The following is a 22,433-nucleotide window of genomic DNA, read 5'->3' as shown; positions in this document are numbered from 1 at the left end:
GCAGTCAAAATCCCTGGAAGTGTTTTTCGAAACTCATAAGCAGATTCAAAAGTTTATGTGATAATGGTCTGTGGGGCTGGCTGTCATAGGGTTCTCACAAAGTGCCATAAGGAATTTTTTCTCCCATAATATCATGAGGAGGAAGACACAATCTAAACATCAACTCCACGATGAATGTGGAGGTGTCAACAGGAGGTTGCTAGGTGACAGAAAGAAGATACAGGCAACATGGGGGTGTCATTCAGAATATGCAGAGAGGCAATAATTTGGAGCAAAATCAGGAGTAAATGAGGGGAAATTTCTGTCTGCTCTAGAATATAAGGAGAATATTACAAGATCAGGCTCTGCAAATAAACCTCACCTTATTCCAATGCTGGAGAAGTCCCTGCTGAGTTTTGTTATGATACCACTTACAAGAGGAGCCTGGACTCTAAGGTGCCCATGAGGATGCAGTGATATCACCTGAGAATGTGGCAGATGTTGGAAATTAAGTGCTGTTGGGAACTTTCTACCAAGGCACCTCTGGCCGTTGGTGAGAATCGGAAGACAAGTTATCTTCACAGAAGACTGGCTTACATCCAGAGAGTAAAAGAAAGCATAGTGGCTCAAAGACTTAAACAAAATCCATATTCAGACCTCAAAGTCAGAGGACTGTCTCTCTTGGTGTCTCTCAGTGGAGACTGAAGAGAGATTATTAGACTCAGTTGAAAGACTATGTGGACGCAGACTTAAATTTAAGTTGTTGCGTGCTTCAAAGCAAAGAAATATCTAGGATTCAGTAGTCACATGCATACAATGAATAATTAGGGTCAATGGGAAGTTCATTCTAATGAGACCCAGTGAGATCTCCTCTTTTGTCTCACTGGAGGAAAGGACAGTGGTATCAGCTCTCAGATCAGAGACGAGGATTAAGGACTAGGTCTCAAAGCCTTTAGACTCCAAATTTTGATACTGCTATAAGTGCAACCTGGGAGAATGCCATATAGTCTATGCTGGTCCATTTGTAACTGCTTTAAAAGACTTTCCCTTCATGAAAAAAGAATTACCTGAGACATAATACGTCAAGTACACTTGTTTTTTATCCTCTAGAACTTGGTGACTACCCAAAAGAAACAAATACTGGTGCAAAGGACAGAGGGGCTCAATCAAAATCGTGAGTTTGAATGGAGGGGGAGTGGGGTTTGCAACAGGAATCAGCAAGCACATGGGAAAACATGCGTAGCTCTTCACGTGACTTGAAAACAATTGCTTGCTTTCTTAGCAAGAACTGTGAAAAGAAGAGATGTCCCAAATTACTTAGACATTCAATTTTTATTTTCTTCTCTCCTGAAATTATTTTTAAATGTAGAACTCCTTGGGAAAACATTTTCATCAGTCTTTTTCTATAAATGTTCCTATTGACTCTGCTTGATAATGGGAATATTTTCGGGAACCATAGACTCCATATGAGTAATCTTGTCTTGTCTTCTTCCTTTCCCTTCCCTTCCTTTGCCTTCTCTTCAATTCTCTTCCTCTCTCTTTTACTCTGTCCCTCTTTAACTCTTGCCATCCTTCAGCTTCCCATTCCTACCTACGGTGACAGAATTTGTTTTTAATATACTATAGAAATGATGGAGAAATATATAAACTTGACCCTATCCAATCTTCACAGCCTCCTTAGATACCCCTTGATTTTAGGGCTGTTTCATGCATTATAAATATTTCACCAGGCTTAGAAGGTCTATTGGGACACAGCTTACATATTTTTACTTAATATGTAGAATTGCTCTGGACCAAAAAGTATATCAGTATAATGGGACACAGCTTTATTGTTGTCGATGCTGTCTGTAAAGCAAAATACACTGAGTTCTTACTGATGCTACCATTCATTTATTTCACATGTAATTATATAAAATAAAGTTAAATATAGGTAAAAAATGAGCTTGAAGGGATAAAACCCCAGTGTTGAAGTCAAACCTTGTTGGGGTAGGAGGAACTCAGGAGGACACTCACTCACTGTCTGACCTATCCTGGTCATCTTTAAAGCACAGGTTGATGAACAGAAACCGTGATGGATGGTTTGCTAGTTTGGAATTAGCTCTCAGGGTATGTAGACACTGCTCCAAGCTTTATACTCCCCAGCAGGTGAAACAGAGGCCTTAAGTTTGAGGTACGTGATTCTAGCTCATGTTGAGTTGTGAGTCAGGCTCTCCATTATTGCTCTAAAGCTAGAGCTAGTGCTTTCTTTCTCCAACAAACACACCCAAAATTTGCAGCACAGCGTGAAATTTTCATTCATTTATGAGTCTTTTCAATTTTAATCACTTGTCAATTTACTCCTCAGAAAATCACCTGTACTGAAGTGGATGGGTTCTATGAAGGTTAAAGAATGGAAAGTTTCTGTCCATTCTTGCTCATCCTCTTGGGGGCAGGGAACGTGTGTGTGTGTGTGTGTGTGTGTGTGTGTGTGTGTGTGTGTGTGTGTCTATGCAGAGGGAGAGAGACAGAGACAGAGACAGACAGAGAGAGAATATTGAAATGAGCGGCTATATTCTGTTCCACATGAATAATTGCTCTTCTTTCTTATCAAGTCTACTATCCCTTCCAGTGTACTTTCTTTCTACCTCCTTCATTCTCCCAAAATAATGTGCTTCTCTTTACTTGTCTTTCTCTGCTCCTTCTCTCTCTTCCCCCAACTCCCTGTCTCCTTTCTCTCTTCTTTTTACACTTTGTTTCCACCTGTATGTTTTAATTTATGAAATACTATGTTTAATGCTCAATATATATGACTGTATGCTTCACTGCTCACCATAAATAACTCCGTATTTAGCTGAAGCTTCAACAGCAAACATAGGGAAAGAGTATACTTAATGTATTTAGTTGTTTCTGAATCTCCTTGGACCCAGTTTTTGATCCTGCTACTCTATTCAATTGTCTCCCCTATAATTCACCAATGCTATTATAATAAAGAGTTAAGATCATTTTCTTAGTCACTGCAGGATAATCTCTAAAGCACATGAAGCTGTTGCTCACCTCCTTTTATGTGAAACTCTCTCTCTCTCTCTACCTCTATAAGCACATCTTTCTGATTATCTTCTTTCTTATGGTTTGTATCTTTTTTAAAAACTACCCTCACTTTCCTCCTCTGATCACTAAAATTTTGCCCAAGGTTTTGGTGGAGCTTCTTCAATTTGGCCATATATCATAAAAGTTACATACATTTTTACTCCTATGATGTTGGAAGTGGAAGTGCTTCTTAGAAAAACTGTATGTTATGCAAAAAAATTGTGCAAACATCTGTCAATATACACGGAATAATGAGGACTGTTTTTTTCTGGACATGATGACGGTGAAACTCTAGACCCATTTAACAAAACGCACCTTCTAGAGAGCAGTGTGGGGAGTGTGCATGTGCGAGGACATGCGTATGTGCACATGTTCGTCTGTGCATGTGTAGATTTGAGAGGAGCCCTAGATGGTTCCTCATGATCAGTTTTCATGTTTTAATCCTCCTAAAGGCACATGTTTTCAGTTCACTTGCTCATTCCCTGTGGCCCTCTTTTTTGTTACTCTCCTCTGCTTTTTTTTTTCTTTTATTTCAGCATATTATGGGGGTACAGATGTTTAGGTTATGTATGTTGCCCTTGGTCCCCCCACCAGTCCACGTTTCAAATATGTCCATCCTTCGGGTAGTGTGCATTGCACTCCTTGTGTATACAAATACCCATCCCCTCCTCCCTCCGTCCCCCTCCCCCCTGCCCAACATCCAATAGATGTTATTCTTATATGTGCATTTATGTGTTGATTAGTTAATACCAATTTGATGGTGAGTACAAATGGATCCCGTTCTTCTGCTCTTGTGGTGCCCCACTTTGGACAATGGGCTTAAGTTTAATCCAGGAAAGTATAAGAGGTGCTAGATCACTGTCGTTTCTTATGATTGAGTAATATTCCATTGTAAACATATACCAAATTTTGATAATCCACTCATGGATTGACGGGCACTTGGGTTGTTTCCACATTCTTGCAATAGTGAATTGTGCTGCCATAAACATTCGGGTGCAGATGTCCTTATCGTAGAATGTTTTGTGCTCTTTTGGGTAGATGCCTAATAGTGCTATTGCTGGATCGAATGGTATTTCTATTTTTAGCTCTCTGAGGTATCTCCAAATTCTTTTCCACAGAGGTTGCACTAATTTGCAGTCCCACCAGCAGTGTAAAAGTGTTCCTGGCTCTCCACATCCTCGCCAACATTTGTTGTTTTGTGTTTTTTTGATAGAGGCCAATCTCACCGGCGTTAGGTGATACCTCATTGTGGTTTTGATTTGCATTTCTCTAATGATTAGAGATGTTGAGAATTTTTTTATATGTTTGCTGGCCATTATTCTGTCTTCTTTTGAAAAGTTTCTGTTCATTTCGCTTGCCCATTTGTTGATGGGGTTGTTTGACTTTTTCTTGTTGATTTTTGTGAGTTCTAGATAGATTCTGGTTATCAGCCCTTTATCAGATGTGTAGAGATAAAATGGACTGAGAATCCAGAGATGAAACCATCTGCATATGGTAATCTAATCTTTGACAAAGCTGACAAAAACATACACTGGGGAAAAGAATCTCTTTTCAATAAATGGTGCTGGGAAAACTGGATAGCTACATGCAGAAGACTGAAACTAGACCCCCACCTCTCACCTCTCACAAAAATCAATTCAAGATGTATAACAGACTTAAATCTAAGGCATGAAACCTTAAGAATTCTAAATGAAGATGTTGGGAAGACCCTTTCAGACATCGGCCTAGGTAAGGAATTCTTGAAGAAGAACCCCAAAGCAATCACCACAGCAATAAAAATAAATAAATGGGATCTAATCAAATTAAAAAGCTTCTGCACTGCCAAGGAAACTATCATTAGAGTGAATAGACAGCCCACGGAATGGGAAAAAATATTTGCTCTCTACACATCTCCTCTGCTTTTAATGAAAAATAAAATAATTTTAATGCCTATTTTTGTTAGTAGCTTTTTCCTCTGCCATCTATTCGATTTTATTCTGTTTATTCCTTACCCTTATAAACAAATATGAAATCAGAATATTTAAAAAAAGGTCTTATTTTTGTAAGTGGTCTTGATAGTGGTCTTATCTAAAGTCTGTGGGATGAAAGCAACTTTCATGTTGTCTGTTAAATACTTTAAATTATTTGACCTTTATATGCATATTTTAACATTAAAATATGAGTATGTCCCCATTAAAGCACTAATTATTTAGAATTAGGCGGCTTCAAATCATTTTTTCTATAAGATGAAGATAGAAATTCTTAGAATTTTTGTTTGTTTTGTTATTATATTCTACTCCAAATAGAAACATAATACTGAATATAGGAGGATTTCATATCAAAAATGTTAATTTTTGTTTGATTGTGAAACCAGTAGGGATGGCATTCAGATGTTAACACAAATGTTGGTTTTATTAATAAAAAATTATGCCTAGGTTGTGAACAGGAAACGGCACTGGTCAGATCATACATATGTATCTTAGTTTCTACTTCTTTGAATTGCAGTTTAGTGAGAGATAAACAAAATGGACCTTGTCAAAAGTTGAGAAACCACTACATTGAAGGGTGCAGAAACCACATAAAGAAATGATGGAAAGATTGAGCCTATTTTTCCAACTGGAAAGGAGAAACATCAAAGTAGGGACAGAGGAACCTTCAAAATCTGACTCCCTGTCATGTGGAGAATGAATAAATACTATTGTATCAGCTGTGCAGACACTGTTAGACCAAGAGCACTCAGATAATTAAGGCACTAACCTTAAACTGAATGAGAAACTTCCCATAGACGAATCTAACTCGAACAGTGATTTTGAATTCCCATTGCTGTTGGTTTTCAAAAGAAACTCTATGGCATGGTGGGGTGGCGCGGAAACACCACTGCTAGGGGATGGCCAGTAAAGCAGCAGTAATGGGCTAAGGGCCAGAGACTTCTCAGAAATCTGAGAACCAGGAAGGCCAGTGAGGAAGCTTCCAGGGGTGGGGAAGGAGTCCTCATATCTGTAGTGAGCACACAGAGCCCTGTGTATCAGAGGATGGCTTTCACATACGAAAGCTAACAAAGACAACTTTTTTGATATTAGAGTGTTTGCTGAAAAAGCCTCCAACATTGGGTAAGAAAAAAGGCACATTGGAAAGTGAAAAAATTGTCACTGAAGTAGTGCTAAAGTACAATCAAAGAGAAACACCTAAAGACAAGGACGATCTGAGAAGGAGAAACATGGACAAAGACCTCCTCACACTGAGGTGTGTAAATGCCCTCAGATGATTAGCACCAGATGTCTTTGACACAAGGGATCACACTGCTTCTCTGGGTAGATGCAGTAGAGATCTTTAATGTTTGTTGGTTCCTGTTGTTATTAATAATTAAATTTTCCCTAGAATGGTAGGTTAATTATCTGGCTTAGTCTCAAATTTTGCTCTTTTCATAAAAAATGGCACTGTATATTTGAAAATCAATTTGCCAAAATAATTTGAGTAGCCTTCTTTTTTATGCTATGCCAGATATCTTCATTAAAGGAACATAAAATAATACTGTAAATTTTTGCCGAAGAATTAAAATTGTTATGAAGAAATGGGAGAATAATGTTAATGCCCTTCAATGGGAAGGGGATAATAAATTATAGTATCACCTCATAATAATGATTGTTTTAAATATTGCAGTATGCAGCAAGCTGAAATTTCATCCATGACTTCTAATTCACACAAAAGTTAGATCAGCTAGGATGATATTTATACGTAAAAAGGTACACCCTATTACAATTATAATTACATAGACAATGCTGTGATTCCCAATGAAAAAAAAACTACTCAAAAATAATTTCAAGTAATTCGGGAGAGAAGTGGAGTTCTTCTCCTTTTACAATAAATGTAAGTCCAGGTATAATGGACTGTTCTACCCATAGCTGTTTTACACCTGAGTCCAAAAGAAATATAAATATCTTGCTATTTTTTAACTTTCTATCTAGCCAATGATGTTAAACTGTACATGCCTCAAAAACGAAGCAACAAATAATATTTTATTTTCCATGTTAATTTAACATTTCTTTTTCTTTACTCAATAGCTGGCTTATGATTTTGAAACATGATGAACCAGACACTAATGATGGAATTCTTGCTAATAAGATTTGCTGATAATTGGATGCTGTTGAAGCTGCATGCTGTGCTCTTCTCACTCATCTACACAGTGGCTGTGTTGGAAAATTTAATCATCCTCATCCTCACAGTTGTTGACCAATGCCTCCATACCCCAATGTACTTTTTCCTTAGGCATTTGTCCTTCTTAGATCTGTGTCTCATTTCTGCCACAGTCCCCAAATCCATCCTCAACTCCATCACCTTCACTGACTCCATCTCTTTCCTGGTATGTGTGTTTCAGCTCTTCTTGGTGGTACTGTTGGCAGGGTCAGAGATTGGCATCCTCACTGCAATGTCCTATGACCACTATGTTGCTATCTGCCATCCTCTGCACTACGAAGCTGTCATGAGCAGAGGGTCCTGTGTCCAGTTGATGGCTGTGTCCTGGCTCAGCGGAGGGGTCTTGGGAATCTTGTACTCAGCTGGTACATTCTCCCTGAATTTTTGTGGCTCCAATAAGATATATCGGTTCTTCTGTGATGTTCCTGCCATACTAAAGCTCACTTGTTCTAAAGAGCATGCCACCATCAATGTCAGTGTGGCCGTTGGGGTCTGTTATGCATTTTCATGTCTAGTTTGCATCACAGTCTCCTATGTGTATATTTTCTCCACTGTGTTAAAGAAGCTATCTGGACCTAGCCAATTCAAAGCCTTTTCCACTTGCGTTCCTCACTTCATTGTTGTGAGCACATTTCTTGTTACAGGTGGCGTTGCTTATTTAAAGCTGGGCTCTGATGTGAGCTCTATTCTAGACTTGGTGATGTCTGTGTTCTATTCTGTTGCACCTCCGGCCTTGAACCCTGTTATCTACTGTCTGAGGAACAAGGTTAAATCAGTTCTACGTAAAGTCCTTGCGGAATGTTAGAAGGAGTAGAGTGACTTAAAGATGACTTAAGTTGAAACTAGGAAGTAATAGTCCCTTTTTTGTTCTGCCAATAACTAGCTGAAATTATTTTTATGTAGGGATCAATGTATCATGCGGTCTTATTAGTGAAACTCGGGTAGTCAGTTTTAATAGAAAGTCTTTTCCTACATTCCTTTACTTTACATCTCTCACTTCTAGATATTATGAACATTTTCCTATCACACCTTTGATGGTTTTTAATTTTCTTCCAGAGCTCCATATACGTGAGATTTGTATGAGGTTCTCATTTCTCAAAAAGCTTTTATCATTTTTGGCATTTTCTTTTATTTAATTAATGCTTTATTATCCTGAATTTTCCATTGCATCTCTCAAATTTTGTTGATTGAATTTTCTTTACAGCTTGATTTTCACACAAGTATACATATATAAATGTACGTATAGATACAACTGAAGTTTCAAGTGGAAAAAAAAAGGTGAGAGGTAGTAAAACGAGATGATTTTTTATGTGTTAAATTCAAAGCAAGGAGAGATGTAACTAGTCTTGGATTCTTTGGTCATGTTGTTCTACACAGGGTTGTTGCTGCTATTTTCTCTGACATGTGCTATGAAACTCTTTCTTCATCAGCTCAAGACATCTCTGCCTACTCTACGGGACTTTCGTTATGTAAGAATACACCTACACGAATTAGATGGGGACATGGCACAACTATTGAGAATCCTGCAAGCTTACATATCACTCTGTGATACCTCCCCACACTTGTTCTCAAAACTTTACCTTTACCATTATGATACAGATCAAAATAAATGGGAATAGTTCTTCTACCTCAGTTCAAAGCAGCTCTGAGTATCTGGAAAAAAAATTGCTTTCCTCAGATTTTGAAACAAAACTTTTATTGCACTTTTGGAAAGCTTCCCCATAGTGGTTTGTTATGAATTTATGGAACAGTCTGAATGTGGTATGGTATAGAACAGATTTCTTTTTTACTTCATTTCAAACACTGCCTTTAAGCATGCAATGTCCAATCTGCCTTTCTTTTGCCTCAGTGTTGAATACATGTAGTGATTACACACAGGCACACATACACCATGGAGTGAAGACTGTGTTTACCATTTTAGAATTTAATCTGACTATTAAAATGTTTTTTTAAAAGACTCCACCAGCAGCTAATTAAATCAAATATTTGTAGCCACCTAACTGAATGTTCAAAGAAAATGAGCTCCTTTTGTCTGTGGGCTATATGCCAGAGGATGATCAATCAATATGATAATGCAAATAGAGGATTAAGAAGATTACAAATATTTAGCATTTTATTTCATGAGAGGTAGAAATTCTATAATTAAATTTAGTCTTCAAAGCTAGAGGTATTTAGAACTGTGCTACCAAATATGGCACCACTAGACACATGTGGCTATTTTTTACTTAGAAATGTGATTGGTCTGATTAAGGAACTGAATTAGTACTTTTAATTAATTTGAATTTAACTGATACTTGATTCAGGTATTGGAACATTATTGAGTATGTTTGAAACAATCTGGGCATGGGAATCTATTTTTTTCCACCATAAATTTCACTAAAGCTAAATACAGATTATTTCCAGTGTAAGTTTAGTGCTCAGAATGAGTTGTTCCATAAATGGGTTTCAAAGACTTTATATTAAAAAAGTGAATAGTTTCATTAATAAATGAATGTTTGTAGTAATTACCTATTAAAATGACAAAGTTTAAACATATTATTAAAAGCAATTTCAACTGATTCTAAAATTACACATGTAACTTTTCATTATATTGGACAGTCCCTGTCTGAAAGAAATATAAAAATACACACACACACACCCGCACACACTGATTTCATGGCTTTTTGCTCTGAACCATGTGGCTATTTAGAGACTCTGTCATGCATAATTATTATCAATAACAACCACAAATAATTCTGTGTTAAACATTTCTCTAATAACTTAACATGCATTTTTCATTTAAAAAGCCCCAATAGCTCTGTATGTTATGGATTATCTTTATTTTCACATTATGAAATGAGTGGTGACTCTGAATATAAAGCACTATTTTGTTTGATTTTGAAAAGAAGGGGAGATAGAGATGTGAATAGATAGAACGAATGTTCAAGAGGGTTAAAATGACTAAATAAAAAAGGAATAAAATAAAATGAAACTAGTAATTTCCAAAGTCCATGGTTAGACCAAACAATTTGAATCCTAAGTCCATACCTGTAACCAAGAAACAGGTCTGTTTCCATGACAAATATGTGCCTGTAATGAAGCACTTGAGTATAAAACTCACTCCCTTCATATATTATAAGAGCATAAAACTCACCCTTATTAGATTTTTCAATGTACTGGCTATGTTGATTAAAACTGGCTAAATGACTATATTATAAACCTGTTCTCATTTGTTTAATAACTAATGCAAAGAAAAAGAAATCCCTTTCCTTTCCTGTGTCCATGATTACAAATATTCACTGTAATAAAGTCTACTAGAGTACTTCATTTCTCAACATTCCGTAATACAATAGAATTTTTACACAGATCTGCATGGAAAAAGAAGTTGTATTTACGTGGAGGGTTGGTTTCATTACAGTGTACTGACCACCATGTCTCTCCGTGCAACAAGGCTCCCACTCTCTTTTGAAGAAATGTAAAAAGTGTCCTGTGCCAATTAAGCTGACTGAAGTTAGGACAGGGAAATTTAGATGGATGAAGCAAATTTTAAGAGCAACTTTGGACCTCAGTTGATTAGACAATCTGCTAAAACCTTGCATACAGCTGTGTATGGTTGGCTCCCATAAGACAGTGAGAAAAACACCTGACATCACAACTCAGAACAGGTGACATCAGATACACACTAGAGTGACCAAGGACTGAAGGCTGGGTCTGGCTCCCATGTAAATCCCATGCTGGTCTCCTTTCCTCATTTCATGGTCTTCTGAGGTCTCCTGAGGTTTTGCTACGTGGCCTGTTCCTTCTATTCCTCCCAGACCAGGAAAACCCCATCTAGTCAAGGTTCTCCTGCGTTGTTTTTTCTATAAATTGTGGAGACCATACTTTCCTGAGAACCTTACTTTTTTTCCTCGTGAAAACCAAGTTCCGGCTCATAAAATGTTTTGTCTCTAGCTGTTCTTGTTTGTGATACACATTTAAAGAGGTCATTTTGAATAACAAAAAGGAACAATGACTGTTTCTCTTCTCAAGAATCTTTGACCATCCTAAATCACTAGACATCTCTTACTGATTAGGAGAAGTTCTACAAACAAGGATTATAGAAAAAAAATACAGAAAATTTCATATAACTGTACATAATATAATCCAGAAATAGGTTGCCTACTACAGGAAAAACAGAAACTGAAGGTTTTCTGTGACATGCAAATCTTTTAGGGTTTTTTGTCTTCTTTTAAAAGTTACATAAGGTATATGATGTGTGTAGTGATATATTTCCATTAAAAATACAAAATTTTCTAGTGCCTCACTATTATATGCATGCACTGATAGATAGATAATCTGAAATTTTATTTGTGTAGTCCTGTGCAGTTGAATAGAATAAGGATAAATGGTCTGACATAGGACAAATCAAGACTTGAATAACTTCTGTAATAATACATCTGTCAAGCCAGTGATCAGCCCAGGTTGGGAATGCTAAGGCACCCTGAACTGAAAAAAATGAAACCAACTAGATGGGGCGAATTCTAAGGATGGTAGCTCAAATTAGTGTCCACTGTATGTAACAAAACTCCAGCTACATTTAAATACTTGTTGACTAAGAAGAGGTCTAATCATGTGACTTTTTTTTAAGACATATGAAATTTGTGTGAGTATATCACAAATGTATGAACCACTGGATTGTTTCTATTCTGGAGCAATTAAAAATACTGCTACTTCTGTTGCGCATGTATAGGTGCATTGATCTTGGCTGGATATATTTCTAGGAGTGCAATTACTTGTTTATAGGTTATATATATCTTTAAATTAAATAGCTAATTACAAACTGTTTTCCATAGTAGTTGCACAAATTTTCCCTTCCATCAACCATCTCTGACAATTCCTGTTGTTCTATAGTTTTCAGGACTAATGATATTTGCCAGGCTTTTAATTTTATTTTATTTTTAATTTTTCCCATTTATTTTGTATTTGTATATATTCATGGGGCACAAGTGGAATTTTTCCAATTTGATATACTGCACTGTAGTGAAGTCAGGGCCTTTCTTGCATACATCGCCGAAGCAATGCAGCCTCCCATCGCCAGTCTTTTTAATTTTAGACATTCTAGTGGTTCTGCAGGGACTTTTCATTATGTTTTTAACTTGCACTTCCTCTGTGACTAATGATGTTGAACACATTTTCAGATGTTTGTTGGCATTACCCCTTTTGTAGGTTGCTTGTTTAAGTCTTTTTCTTATTGATTTGTGGGAGTCTATATATTCTGAGTATGAGAACTTAGTTCTGAGTTTCCGGAATTTTTTTTGTGCTTTGTGACCTATCCTTTTAACTGTTTTTGTGGCATGTTTGAAGTCTTTAGTGTGTTGCAGTTGCTAAAAATGTTATTTCATGGTTAGATCTTTCTCTGTTCCATTATCTTCAGATCATGAAGATATTCTACCACATTAACTTAAAAAGCTTTGTATTTTACCATTCCAATTTAGAACAGTTATCTACCTGGAATTGATTTCTTGTGCACAGAGTAAGGTAGGCATCAAATTTCATTTTTAAACATATGGATATCCAATTAAGTGTACACCTTTTTTCTCTGAAGTTCTACCTGTGTCATTACTCATGTCATATATATGCATGGTATGGCTTTTGGCTCTTTATGCTCTCTATGCCTAAACAAATTGTTCTAATTATTGTAATTTTATAATGTATTGATACCCAGATAGCAAGTTATTTTTCCTTTATTCTGAAAGTGTTAGCTCTTTCACATAATATCTATATAAATTTTAGAAACAACCTACTGGTTTTCACACACACACAAGGGCTGGAATGTTTTTGTTTTCATATAATAACATCAAACTATAGATTAATTAAGGAAAATTGAAGTATTTACCAATTTGATCTTCAACTACATGAACAGTGAACATTTTTATTGATCTTTATTCCTTAATCTATCTCTGACTTTCCTTATTGGAAAAATGTTATTATTTCTGAAAAAATACTTCTTTTAAAAATTTTAACAAGACTGTGCTTTTCCTTGGACACTTATTTTCTTAAAGCAAGTCACTTAGGGTTGAATTCTCCGAGTTATTTTGTTTATTTTTTCTAATTGCAGGAAGAAGTGTTTTGGGTGTATTCATCTGAGTGCTCTGAGAAGCAGATGCCAACAGCAGATTGTATACAGAGAATATATATCAGGGGAAGACACTTGCCAAAGGCCTTTAACATTCTCATGCACCTTGCTGGGTATGCCAGAAAGGTAAGCCTGCTCTTTACCCAGGCCTTTTTCTCGGGGTCAAGGTGAGCAACCTTGAGGTATGAGGTGATTGCCCCCTACTCTCCATGGGAAAAAGAGAAGATTGAGTTATTTATTGCTATAACATAGAGAGGTTCCTCAATATTCCCAGTTTCAGTGTGGACACATTTTCTGTGAAGTTTCTATCTGGAGCCACAGGATCACCCTGTGTGACTTGGGGACAAGGGGAAGTGTCTCATGTCTTCTCACAGGATCCATGAAACAGTTAACTTATTAGCTTTTAAGTCAGGTAAAGTCACATCCCAGACAATACATCTATTGTGGGAAGGAGCCAGAGGATGCTGGAAGAACATTCAGACCACAGCACAGGTCTGACCCCTGTGAAGGAGAGAGGGAAGGAAGGAAGTGCAGTACAGCACTACCAAAGTTCCAGCAAGCTGATGAGGAATTGTTTATGGAGGTCACCCATTAGAGGGCTGCTGTGTCTCCCAGGATGACCATGCCTTAGTTTACTTGCTGAACTCAGACATTGACTCGGAGCAGTCCATGGAATATGTGGCATTGGGGCAAACTTGGTGATAGATTTCAGAGCATGGCAGCTGGCACTGTCAGTGAATTACCAGGTATCCAAATCACCTTCCCTCAGTCAGAGATCTGAAAGACATATTCTCGTGACTGCTGTGAGCATTGTGTAATCATTTCCTTTTCACCACATCTGCTCCAACATTGATTGTTTTTTGACTTTTTAATAATGGCCATTCTGACTGGGGTAATATGGTATTTCACTGTAGTTTTAATTTGCTCCATTGAGCATTTTTTTTCATATATTTGTTGGCCATTTATCTCTTTCTTTGAAAAATGTCTGTTCTAGTCGTTTGCCCACTTTTTAATGGGGTTATTTGTTTTTTTCTTGCTGATTTGTTTGAGTTCCTTGTAGATATTAGACTTTTGCCAGATGCATGGTTTGCAAATATTTTCTCCCATTCTGTAGCTTGTGCATTTACTCTGTTGATTATTTCTTTTGCTGTACAAAAACTTTTTAGTTTAATTAAGTCCCATTTATTTATTTTTGTTTTTCTCATATTTGCTTTTGAGGTCATAGTCATAAGTTCTTTGCCTAGGACAATGTCCAGAAGAGTTTTTCCCAGGTTTTCTTCCAGAATTTTTATTGTTTTGGGTCTTATGTTTAAGTCTTCAATCCATCTTGAGTTGATTTTTGTGCATAGTGAGAGATAGGGATCCAGTTTTATTCTTCTTCATGTGGCTATCCAATTTTCTGAGCCATTTATTGAATACTGTGTCCTTTCCCCAGTGTATAGTTTTGTTTGCTTTGTTAAAGATCAGTTGGTTGTAGATATGTGGTTTTATTTATGGGTTTTCTCTTCTGTTCTATTGATCTATGTGTCTACTTTTATGCCAGGACCATGCTAATTTAGTTAACGTAGCCTTGTAGTATAATTTGAAGTCAAGTAAAGTGATGCCTCCAGTTTTGTTCTTTTTGATTAGCATTGCTTTGGCCATTTGGGATCTTTTTTGGTTCCATGTGAATTTTAGAATGGCTTTTTCTAATTCTGTGAAAATGACGTTGCTATTTTGATAGGAATTACATTGAATCTATAGATTGCTTTTGGCAGTATGTTCATTTTAACAATATTGATTCTTCTGATCTAGGAGCATGGGATGTTTTTCCATTTGTGTTGTCTCTGATTTGTTTCATTAGTGATTTGTAGTTCTCCATGTAGACATCTTTCACTTCCTTCGTTAAGCATATTCCCAGGTATTTCTTTTTTGCAGCTATTGTAATTGGGATTGAGTTCTTAATTTGTTCTCACCTTGGCTGCTATTGGTGTATAGAAATGGTATTGATTTCTATACATTGAGTTTATAATCTGAGACTTTGCTAAATTCATTAATCAAATCTTGGAGTCTTTTGGGGGAGTCTGTAGGGTTTTCTAGGTATAAGATCATATCATCTGCAAACAGAAATAATTTTACTTTCTCTTTTCCAATTTTGGTGCCCTTTATTTCTTTCTCTTCCTTCATTGCTCTGGCTAGAAACTCCAAATATTTGCCTTCTCCATTTCAGTTCCATCCCATTATCATTCTTACAGGGTAATTGACACAAAAATGGGTAATTGATGAATCAAATTAAAACCACTCTAGGGTCATAAGTGATGAAAACTGCACAGGCAAATTTTTTATCTTTCAATTTTTTCTTTTATTCATTGTTAAGTGGATGTTTCAAATCTTGAAAAAGTAAAAGGCATGCAATTTTGCATGGCCTCAGCTCATAACATGGAGCGATTTTTTTTTTTTTTAATGACGCCTGGCATTTCCTCATTTGCAGTTCGTGAAATATTTTGAAATGATTCAACATTTTTCTTTGTGGTCTGCATGAAGTATGCCAAGTAAAACATCTTTAAAGTTTGGTTCTAGAGTCATGATGATCTTGGAATACAAAAGCCCGATGCTTGATCTATTCAAGAAAAACTTCTTTCATGTTTTTGGTGCTAGTACCACTACTATCCATAGAGAGACAGGGTCTATTTGCCATCCATTTTTGCAGGATGGTTTAAAAAAATAGAGTTTCTATGGTATTTTTACATTTTTTTAATTTAAGCATATCATGGGGGTACAAATGTTTAGGTTACATATATTGCCTTTGCCCCACCCAAGTCAGAGCTTCAACCATGTCCATCCCCCAGAAAGTGTGCACCACACCCATTAGGTGTGTATATACCCATTCCCTCCTACCCCTTCTCACCGACCCACCACCTGATGAATATTATTACTATATGTGCACTTAAGTATTGATCGGTTTATACCAAGTTGATGGTGAGTACATATGGTGCTTGTTTTTCCATTCTTGGAATACTTTGCCTAGTAGAATGGGTTCCAGCTCTATCAGGATAATGCAAGAGACGCTATATCACCATTGTTTTTTGTGGCTGAGTAGAACTCCATGGTATACATATATCACATTTTATTAATCCACTCACGTATTGACAAGCACTTGCATTGTTTCCACATCTTTGCAATTATGAATTGTGCTGCTATAAACATTCTGGTGCAGATGTCTTTTTTATAAAATGTCTTTTGTTCTTTTGGGGGAGATGCTCAGTAATGGAATTGCTGGATCAAATGGTAGTTCTACTTGTATCTCTTTGAGATATCTCCGTATTACTTTCCACAGAGGTTGTACTAGTTTGCAGTCCCACCAGTAGTGCTTGAGTGTTCCTATCTCTCCGCACCCATGCCAACATTTATTGTTTTGAGACTTTTTGAAAAAGGCCATTCTCACTGGAGATAAGTGATATCTCATTATGGTTTTTATTTGCATTTCCCTGATGATTAGAGATGTTGAGCATTTTTTCGTATGTTTGTTGGCCATTAGTCTATCTTCTTTTTTTGAGACAGAGTCTCGCTTTGTTGCCCTGGCTAGAGTGAGTGCCGTGGCGTCAGCCTAGCTCAAAGCAACCTCAAACTCCTGGGCTCAAGCAACCCTTCTGCCTCAGCCTCCCGAGTAGCTGGAACTACAAGCATGCGCCACCATGCCCGGCTGATTTTTTCTACATATATATATATATATATATATTTAGTTGTCCAGATTATTTCTTTCTATTTTTTGGTAGAGACAGGGGTCTCACTCTTGCTCAAGCTGGTCTAGAACTCCTGACCTTGAGTGATCCACCCGCCTCGGCCTCCCAGAGTGCTAGGATTACAGGCGTGAGCCACCGCGCTCAGCCAGTCTATCTTCTTTTGAAAAGTTTCTGTTCATGTCCTTTGCCCACTTTTTCATAGGGTTGTTTGATTTTTTTCTTGCTGATTTTCCTGAGTTCTATGTAGAGTATCTATGGTATTTTATTTGTCCAGGAAATTATACGGTTTAATTATGAATTATGTTTTCTAAGAAGTTTGATTGTGGTCTCTTGCCACTTTTAATATAGGTTGATTAAAGCTTGGAAGCTATTCATCCTTTGTCAGATATGTCACTATATTTATCCTACTAAAAACTAAAATACAGTTAAGGGTCATTGTGCTTGGGGAATTGATGGCCCCCTAACTACTTATTTAGATTCTCCAAATGTGGGTTCTTCTAAACAGAATATTGTATTGGGTATAGTATTAATACTTTATCAGATGCCATAAAACATTTAAATTACCTTACTTTGGTAGGTAGATTGAGTTGACTTAGTAACACAGTCTAACTTTATAATTCTGAAGCCTTTTTATTGTCATTAGGGAAATATGTGAGAAAGTATATGAATCAAAATACGTCAGTAAATCATGACTATTACTAATAACTCCCCATCCTATGCTCTACTCTGTAAGCGTGGAATTCTTGCACTTTTCAATTTTCTTAGATATATAGAAGTAACCCTATTATCTTCATAAGCAAATAGTGGTATGGAATTGATCTACAATAATTGGGAGATCTAGCATTCTGGGAAACCCCAGCAAATTCTGGATTAATTATTTCATCCTGCTGCTATCTATTCTAGCTCTGTTATTTGGATGTTTGTCAAAGTAGAATGGATTTGCCAGGACTTCAGTAACTAGTACTCACAATCCTAATAGTGTAGTGAGGAAAGGAGAGTAAATATTGCCTCAGAGCATTCTGGTGCTATTAGGGGAGACAGACTAAATGACAATTTGAAATCTAAAATTACTTTCTGGCAAGGGATCTGATTCAGCAAGGGTCAAAGGTCTATTCTCCACCTCTTGGCAAAACCTCCAGGGAGGGACTGAGAGTCTGTGTGTGGAGGTGAGGATGTCTGAGACCCACAATCTGGCAGTCTGGAGCAGGCCTCGCCCTTTTCCACCCTCCCCTATTATGCAGTTTCCCCTAAGCCTCTGCCAGTGGGCAGGACCTCAAACCAGCTGAGCTCCCCTACAACTATGTTGCAGACTGGGAGGTTCCCTGCCCAGGATCCTGGCCTGAGCTGGGAGCACGGCCCTCCCATGGGAGGAGAGATGCCCAGGAGCATGCTGCAGCTAGGACCCACGCTGCACTCGCCCCCATCTGCCCCTGCAGGCACTCACACCACCCAAAACTAATTCACAGATATCCCCTCTGTGCCCTGGGGAACGTGATCAAGGCCAGGGGGTACAGGATCTGCCCTGAAGGCCCATCCCCAGGGCCCCATGCTAGGGAGGAGCATGCTGGTCCCGAGTCACCCAGAGGGTGCCCAAGCTGGTTTAATATCCCTCCACCTCAGGGCATGTCCTGCTCTGATGGGGCTTCAGGGCAGGGCAAGCAGCACCAGGGAGGGATGGAGGGCAGGGAGCTCACAGTCTGAGCACCCCTCCGTCCACTGCAGGACCCCAAAAGGAAACGTCTGAGCCCCGTTCCCTGTGGAAGCCTCTGTGTGGTGGCTTAATTGTCTCTCCTGACAGTCGCAAGTCGGGGAGGGGAAGGGGGGAAAAAGAGTTGTGGTAGAAGAAAGCCAGCAATCAGGTTGTCTCCAACCCTCTGTCCCGGAGGCATTCCACCCAGAATTACCAGGCTCTGGAGACACGCAGATCACTCAGGACCCACTGGACCTTGTGGAAATAATTAATTAATTAATTAATTAAAATTACTCTCTCAGAATAGGGAAATGACATCTGGGGCAGCAGATAAGAGAGTGATAATTAACTATTTTAAAGCACATACATTCATTGAGAACCTCTTATATTCAAGACATTTCTAAACAAGTGGCACTCACATGTCTAAGATGCTGCCAATGAGAAACTACACTCTGAAGGCTAACGCCAGCTCATAATGCCAAGTCCAGAGTGTCAGATATAATGTTGGATTGCTTCTAGACTATTGTTTTCTTAAGGATTTTTTGCTTTCTTTTAAAAGGAGTATTTCCAATAGCATATTAAGGAACAATAAATAAAATAATGCAATTGGTCACCATATTGATGTAAAAGTGAATTAAAAATATATCACACACATAAAAATAATGGTCGGTGATGGCTCATCAAATACAACATAATTTTCCACAACTATAGTGGAAGGTTTATTACATAGTAATATCTATATACTAATAAAAATATTTCATTGTAAATATCCCTGAAATTCACTGTAGGATTTTTTTAAATGCATAATTTTTTCTCATGCTCTGTGGATTTTTGAATTAGATAAAATTTGATATATGAAAGTAATGTCTGAAAGTGGGACAAAAATACATATAGCCCAGTTTTTTGATAAGCTATACAATACTTTATTGTATGAAATTAAATCTGCTAGATGAATAAGATAAGACAAATTTCGGATAATTTCACTAAAGCAAAAACTTTGATATGGAATGCTAAAGCTTATTACAACCTGAGAGGATTCCATTTCCCCTTCCACATATTAGATTTTCAAAAAATTCAATTCAGAAGAATTAAGTTACACACCTAATATCACGAAGACTTAATCAGAATGAGGAAGAAAAAAAATGAACAATTTACATTTGTGTTTCTGTTTCTACCACTTCACGTCGCCACCAGTCTCCACAGGAGCTTCCTAAGAGCTGACTTGATTTCCTCATTCCTCAGACTGCAGATGACGGGATTCAGAGCAGGAGCCAGCACCACATGTGACTCTGAGAACATCAAGTCAACAGAGACTGGGAGGTGGCGATGGCTCCAAATAGGTAATGAAACCTGTTAGGAGAAAGGAAGTTACAACCGTGAGACGGGGAAGCAGGTGAAGAAGGCTTTTGATATGACTTGCACAGATGGGATCCTTAGTACTACGTTGAAAATGTAGATACATGAGAAAACTGTGGCAAGCACACAAAAAAATCCCATAAAATATTCCAGTTGCCACAATGACATTAATAGCAATATGATCCTTAGGGGAAAAAAAAAGCTTTAATAATAAAGGGACGTCATAGAAAAACCGAGGGGCTTTTCAGAAACCACAGAAGGGTAAAGACAACTTGCTGGCTGAGTGTGTCTCCCAAGAATCCTCCGAAGCACGCGGCGGCCACCCTCACGCGCACAGACGCCCTGGTTACCGATGACGTCACAGGGCAGCGGGCCGCAGAGGGCAACGCAGCGCTCACAGAGCGTGGCAGTGAGGACGAGTCGCTCAGACCCCGCAAAGGCAATCACCACCAACACGTGTGATACGCACCATAAGAGAGAAATGGTGCTCTTGTTGGAAAGAGAGTTGAGAATGGATTTGGAGACCATGATGGAAATGAGACAGACATCGAAGGTGGTACAAGTTTTCCATAAAAAGTGCATGGGAGTATGAAGACACTGGTTCGGAATAATGACAGCGACAATGAGGAGAGTCCTTAGGAGAGCCGCCAAGGAAATCAGCAAACCAGAAAAGCAAGTGAAATGTGGAGCTCTCGGTGTCAGAATTCCGCCCGAAGAGTTCCATCATCACTGTGTTGTTTGCCATGTCATGTCTCTGTCACACTTCCTGAGGGATGTCGTGTGGGATAAAGGGATTTAGTACCATTCACTGTTTCCCTGAAGCTGTATTTTTTGCTGAATGCACATTTAATGTTTTGAAAATTCTTCCAAAATATCTACATTCTTTGTCAGTTTGTAGTGAACGAGGGCTGGCTAAGTGACACCACTTATGCATATTAACTTCAGTTGAGAAAAGGTAATGATTTTACCCCTTTTGTTTACACACTAAACATACTATTAAAACTTAATTGTAGGCTGGGCGCGGTGGCTCATGCCTGTAATCCTAGCACTCTGGGAGGCCAAGGCCAGTGGATCATTTGAGCTCAGGAGTTCAACACCAGCCTGAACAAGAGCGAGACTCCGTCTCTACCAAAAATAGAAAGAAATTAGCTGGAGAACTAAAAATATATATGTAGAAAAAATTAGCTGGGCATGGTGGCACATGCCTGTGGTCCCAGCTGCCTGGGAGGCTGAGGCAGGAGGATCACTTGAGCCCAGGAGTTTGAGGTTGCTGTGAGCTAGGCTGACATCATGGCACTCTAGCCCGGGCAATAGAGCAAGACTCTGTCTCCAAAATAAATAAATAAATAAACAATTGTATAGCAAATTTGTATAACTATCTCAGGTATGATTCATAGTATGTGCTACTAAATGACAATTCTCAGCTCTTTGTTACTAAATTAATTGAATTACAGTTAACTATGTTATGGCATATAATGTAGAATATTTTCTTTGCAAGATGTTTTTAATGCAAATACATAGGGTTTATCTGTAAGCAGTACAAGCATTGAGAGTATAGCAATAATATGTGAAGATTCAGAATCAGTGCAAAGTTCAGTTCAGTGAAAACAATGACAAGAAAATTGTTCATTGACTGAGAGGATAATATTAATTTGATAGTTAATCTATGATAAAAGAAAATGAGTAGATCAAGCTATCCAGATAAAACTCATTTTTTATATTATAGAATAAGTAAATATAGAAAAAAGGGATACATTAGAAGCCATATTTAGAAATGTAATTGAAGTATGAAAGGAAAATAGAAACTAAAATGCTAATACGAGATAGGCCCAATTGTCTTCACAACTGAATGGACACCTATACTACTTCTTACCCCAATCACTCCACTCACTCCATTGCCTATCCGAAGTCAGAGGAATTGTAGAACATTATGCTAAGTAAAATAAGTGAGACACAGAAGGACAAACGCTGCAGGCTCTCACTCATATGTGTAATCTAGTGCTGGGAACGTGGCCAATGTTCCCCACAAAAAACCAGGTCCCTTTGGTAGAGTTGCAAGGGATAAGAAAATAATAGAGAAAAATGGAAAATAGGAGAAATAAAAGAATACACTGAGACAAAGATACAGTTTTATAAGTTTATAAAGATTATAGGCAAAGCGGGAGCTCAGGGGGCTTAAACCTCTCCGTGGGTCTCAAAAAGCCCCGAATGGGGTCTTACATGGTAACTTATAAGAAATAGTGAATAATTGCCAGGGGTAACAGATTTACATAACAGCAGGTAGTTCCTCTCAGGTTAACAGATTTTTAAAAGGCTTTTACAGAAGGCTTCTACAGATTCTTTAACTAATTCT

At 37.8% G+C, this 22,433-nt stretch overlaps 1 protein-coding gene across 1 annotated transcript in view; it reads left to right on the top strand.

Annotated features, from left to right (window-relative positions):
- The first annotated feature begins 7,105 nt into the window (after positions 1-7,105).
- The window catches only part of LOC105815628 (olfactory receptor 14K1-like), a 35,487-nt gene continuing 20,159 nt past the window's right edge, over positions 7,106-22,433 (top strand). Inside the window, exons 1-3 of the mRNA XM_012650825.1 lie at positions 7,106-8,011; positions 14,889-14,909; positions 20,378-20,519. Coding sequence (XP_012506279.1) covers positions 7,106-8,011; positions 14,889-14,909; positions 20,378-20,519 — 1,069 coding nt within the window. The remainder of the gene's footprint in view (positions 8,012-14,888; positions 14,910-20,377; positions 20,520-22,433) is intronic.

Source organism: Propithecus coquereli, unplaced genomic scaffold, assembly GCF_000956105.1.
Source record: "Propithecus coquereli isolate 6110/MARCELLA unplaced genomic scaffold, Pcoq_1.0 Scaffold340, whole genome shotgun sequence".
Classification (NCBI taxonomy): domain Eukaryota; kingdom Metazoa; phylum Chordata; class Mammalia; order Primates; family Indriidae; genus Propithecus; species Propithecus coquereli.
Note: the sequence above shows the minus strand (reverse complement) of the source record. Positions and strands in the feature narration are given on the sequence as shown.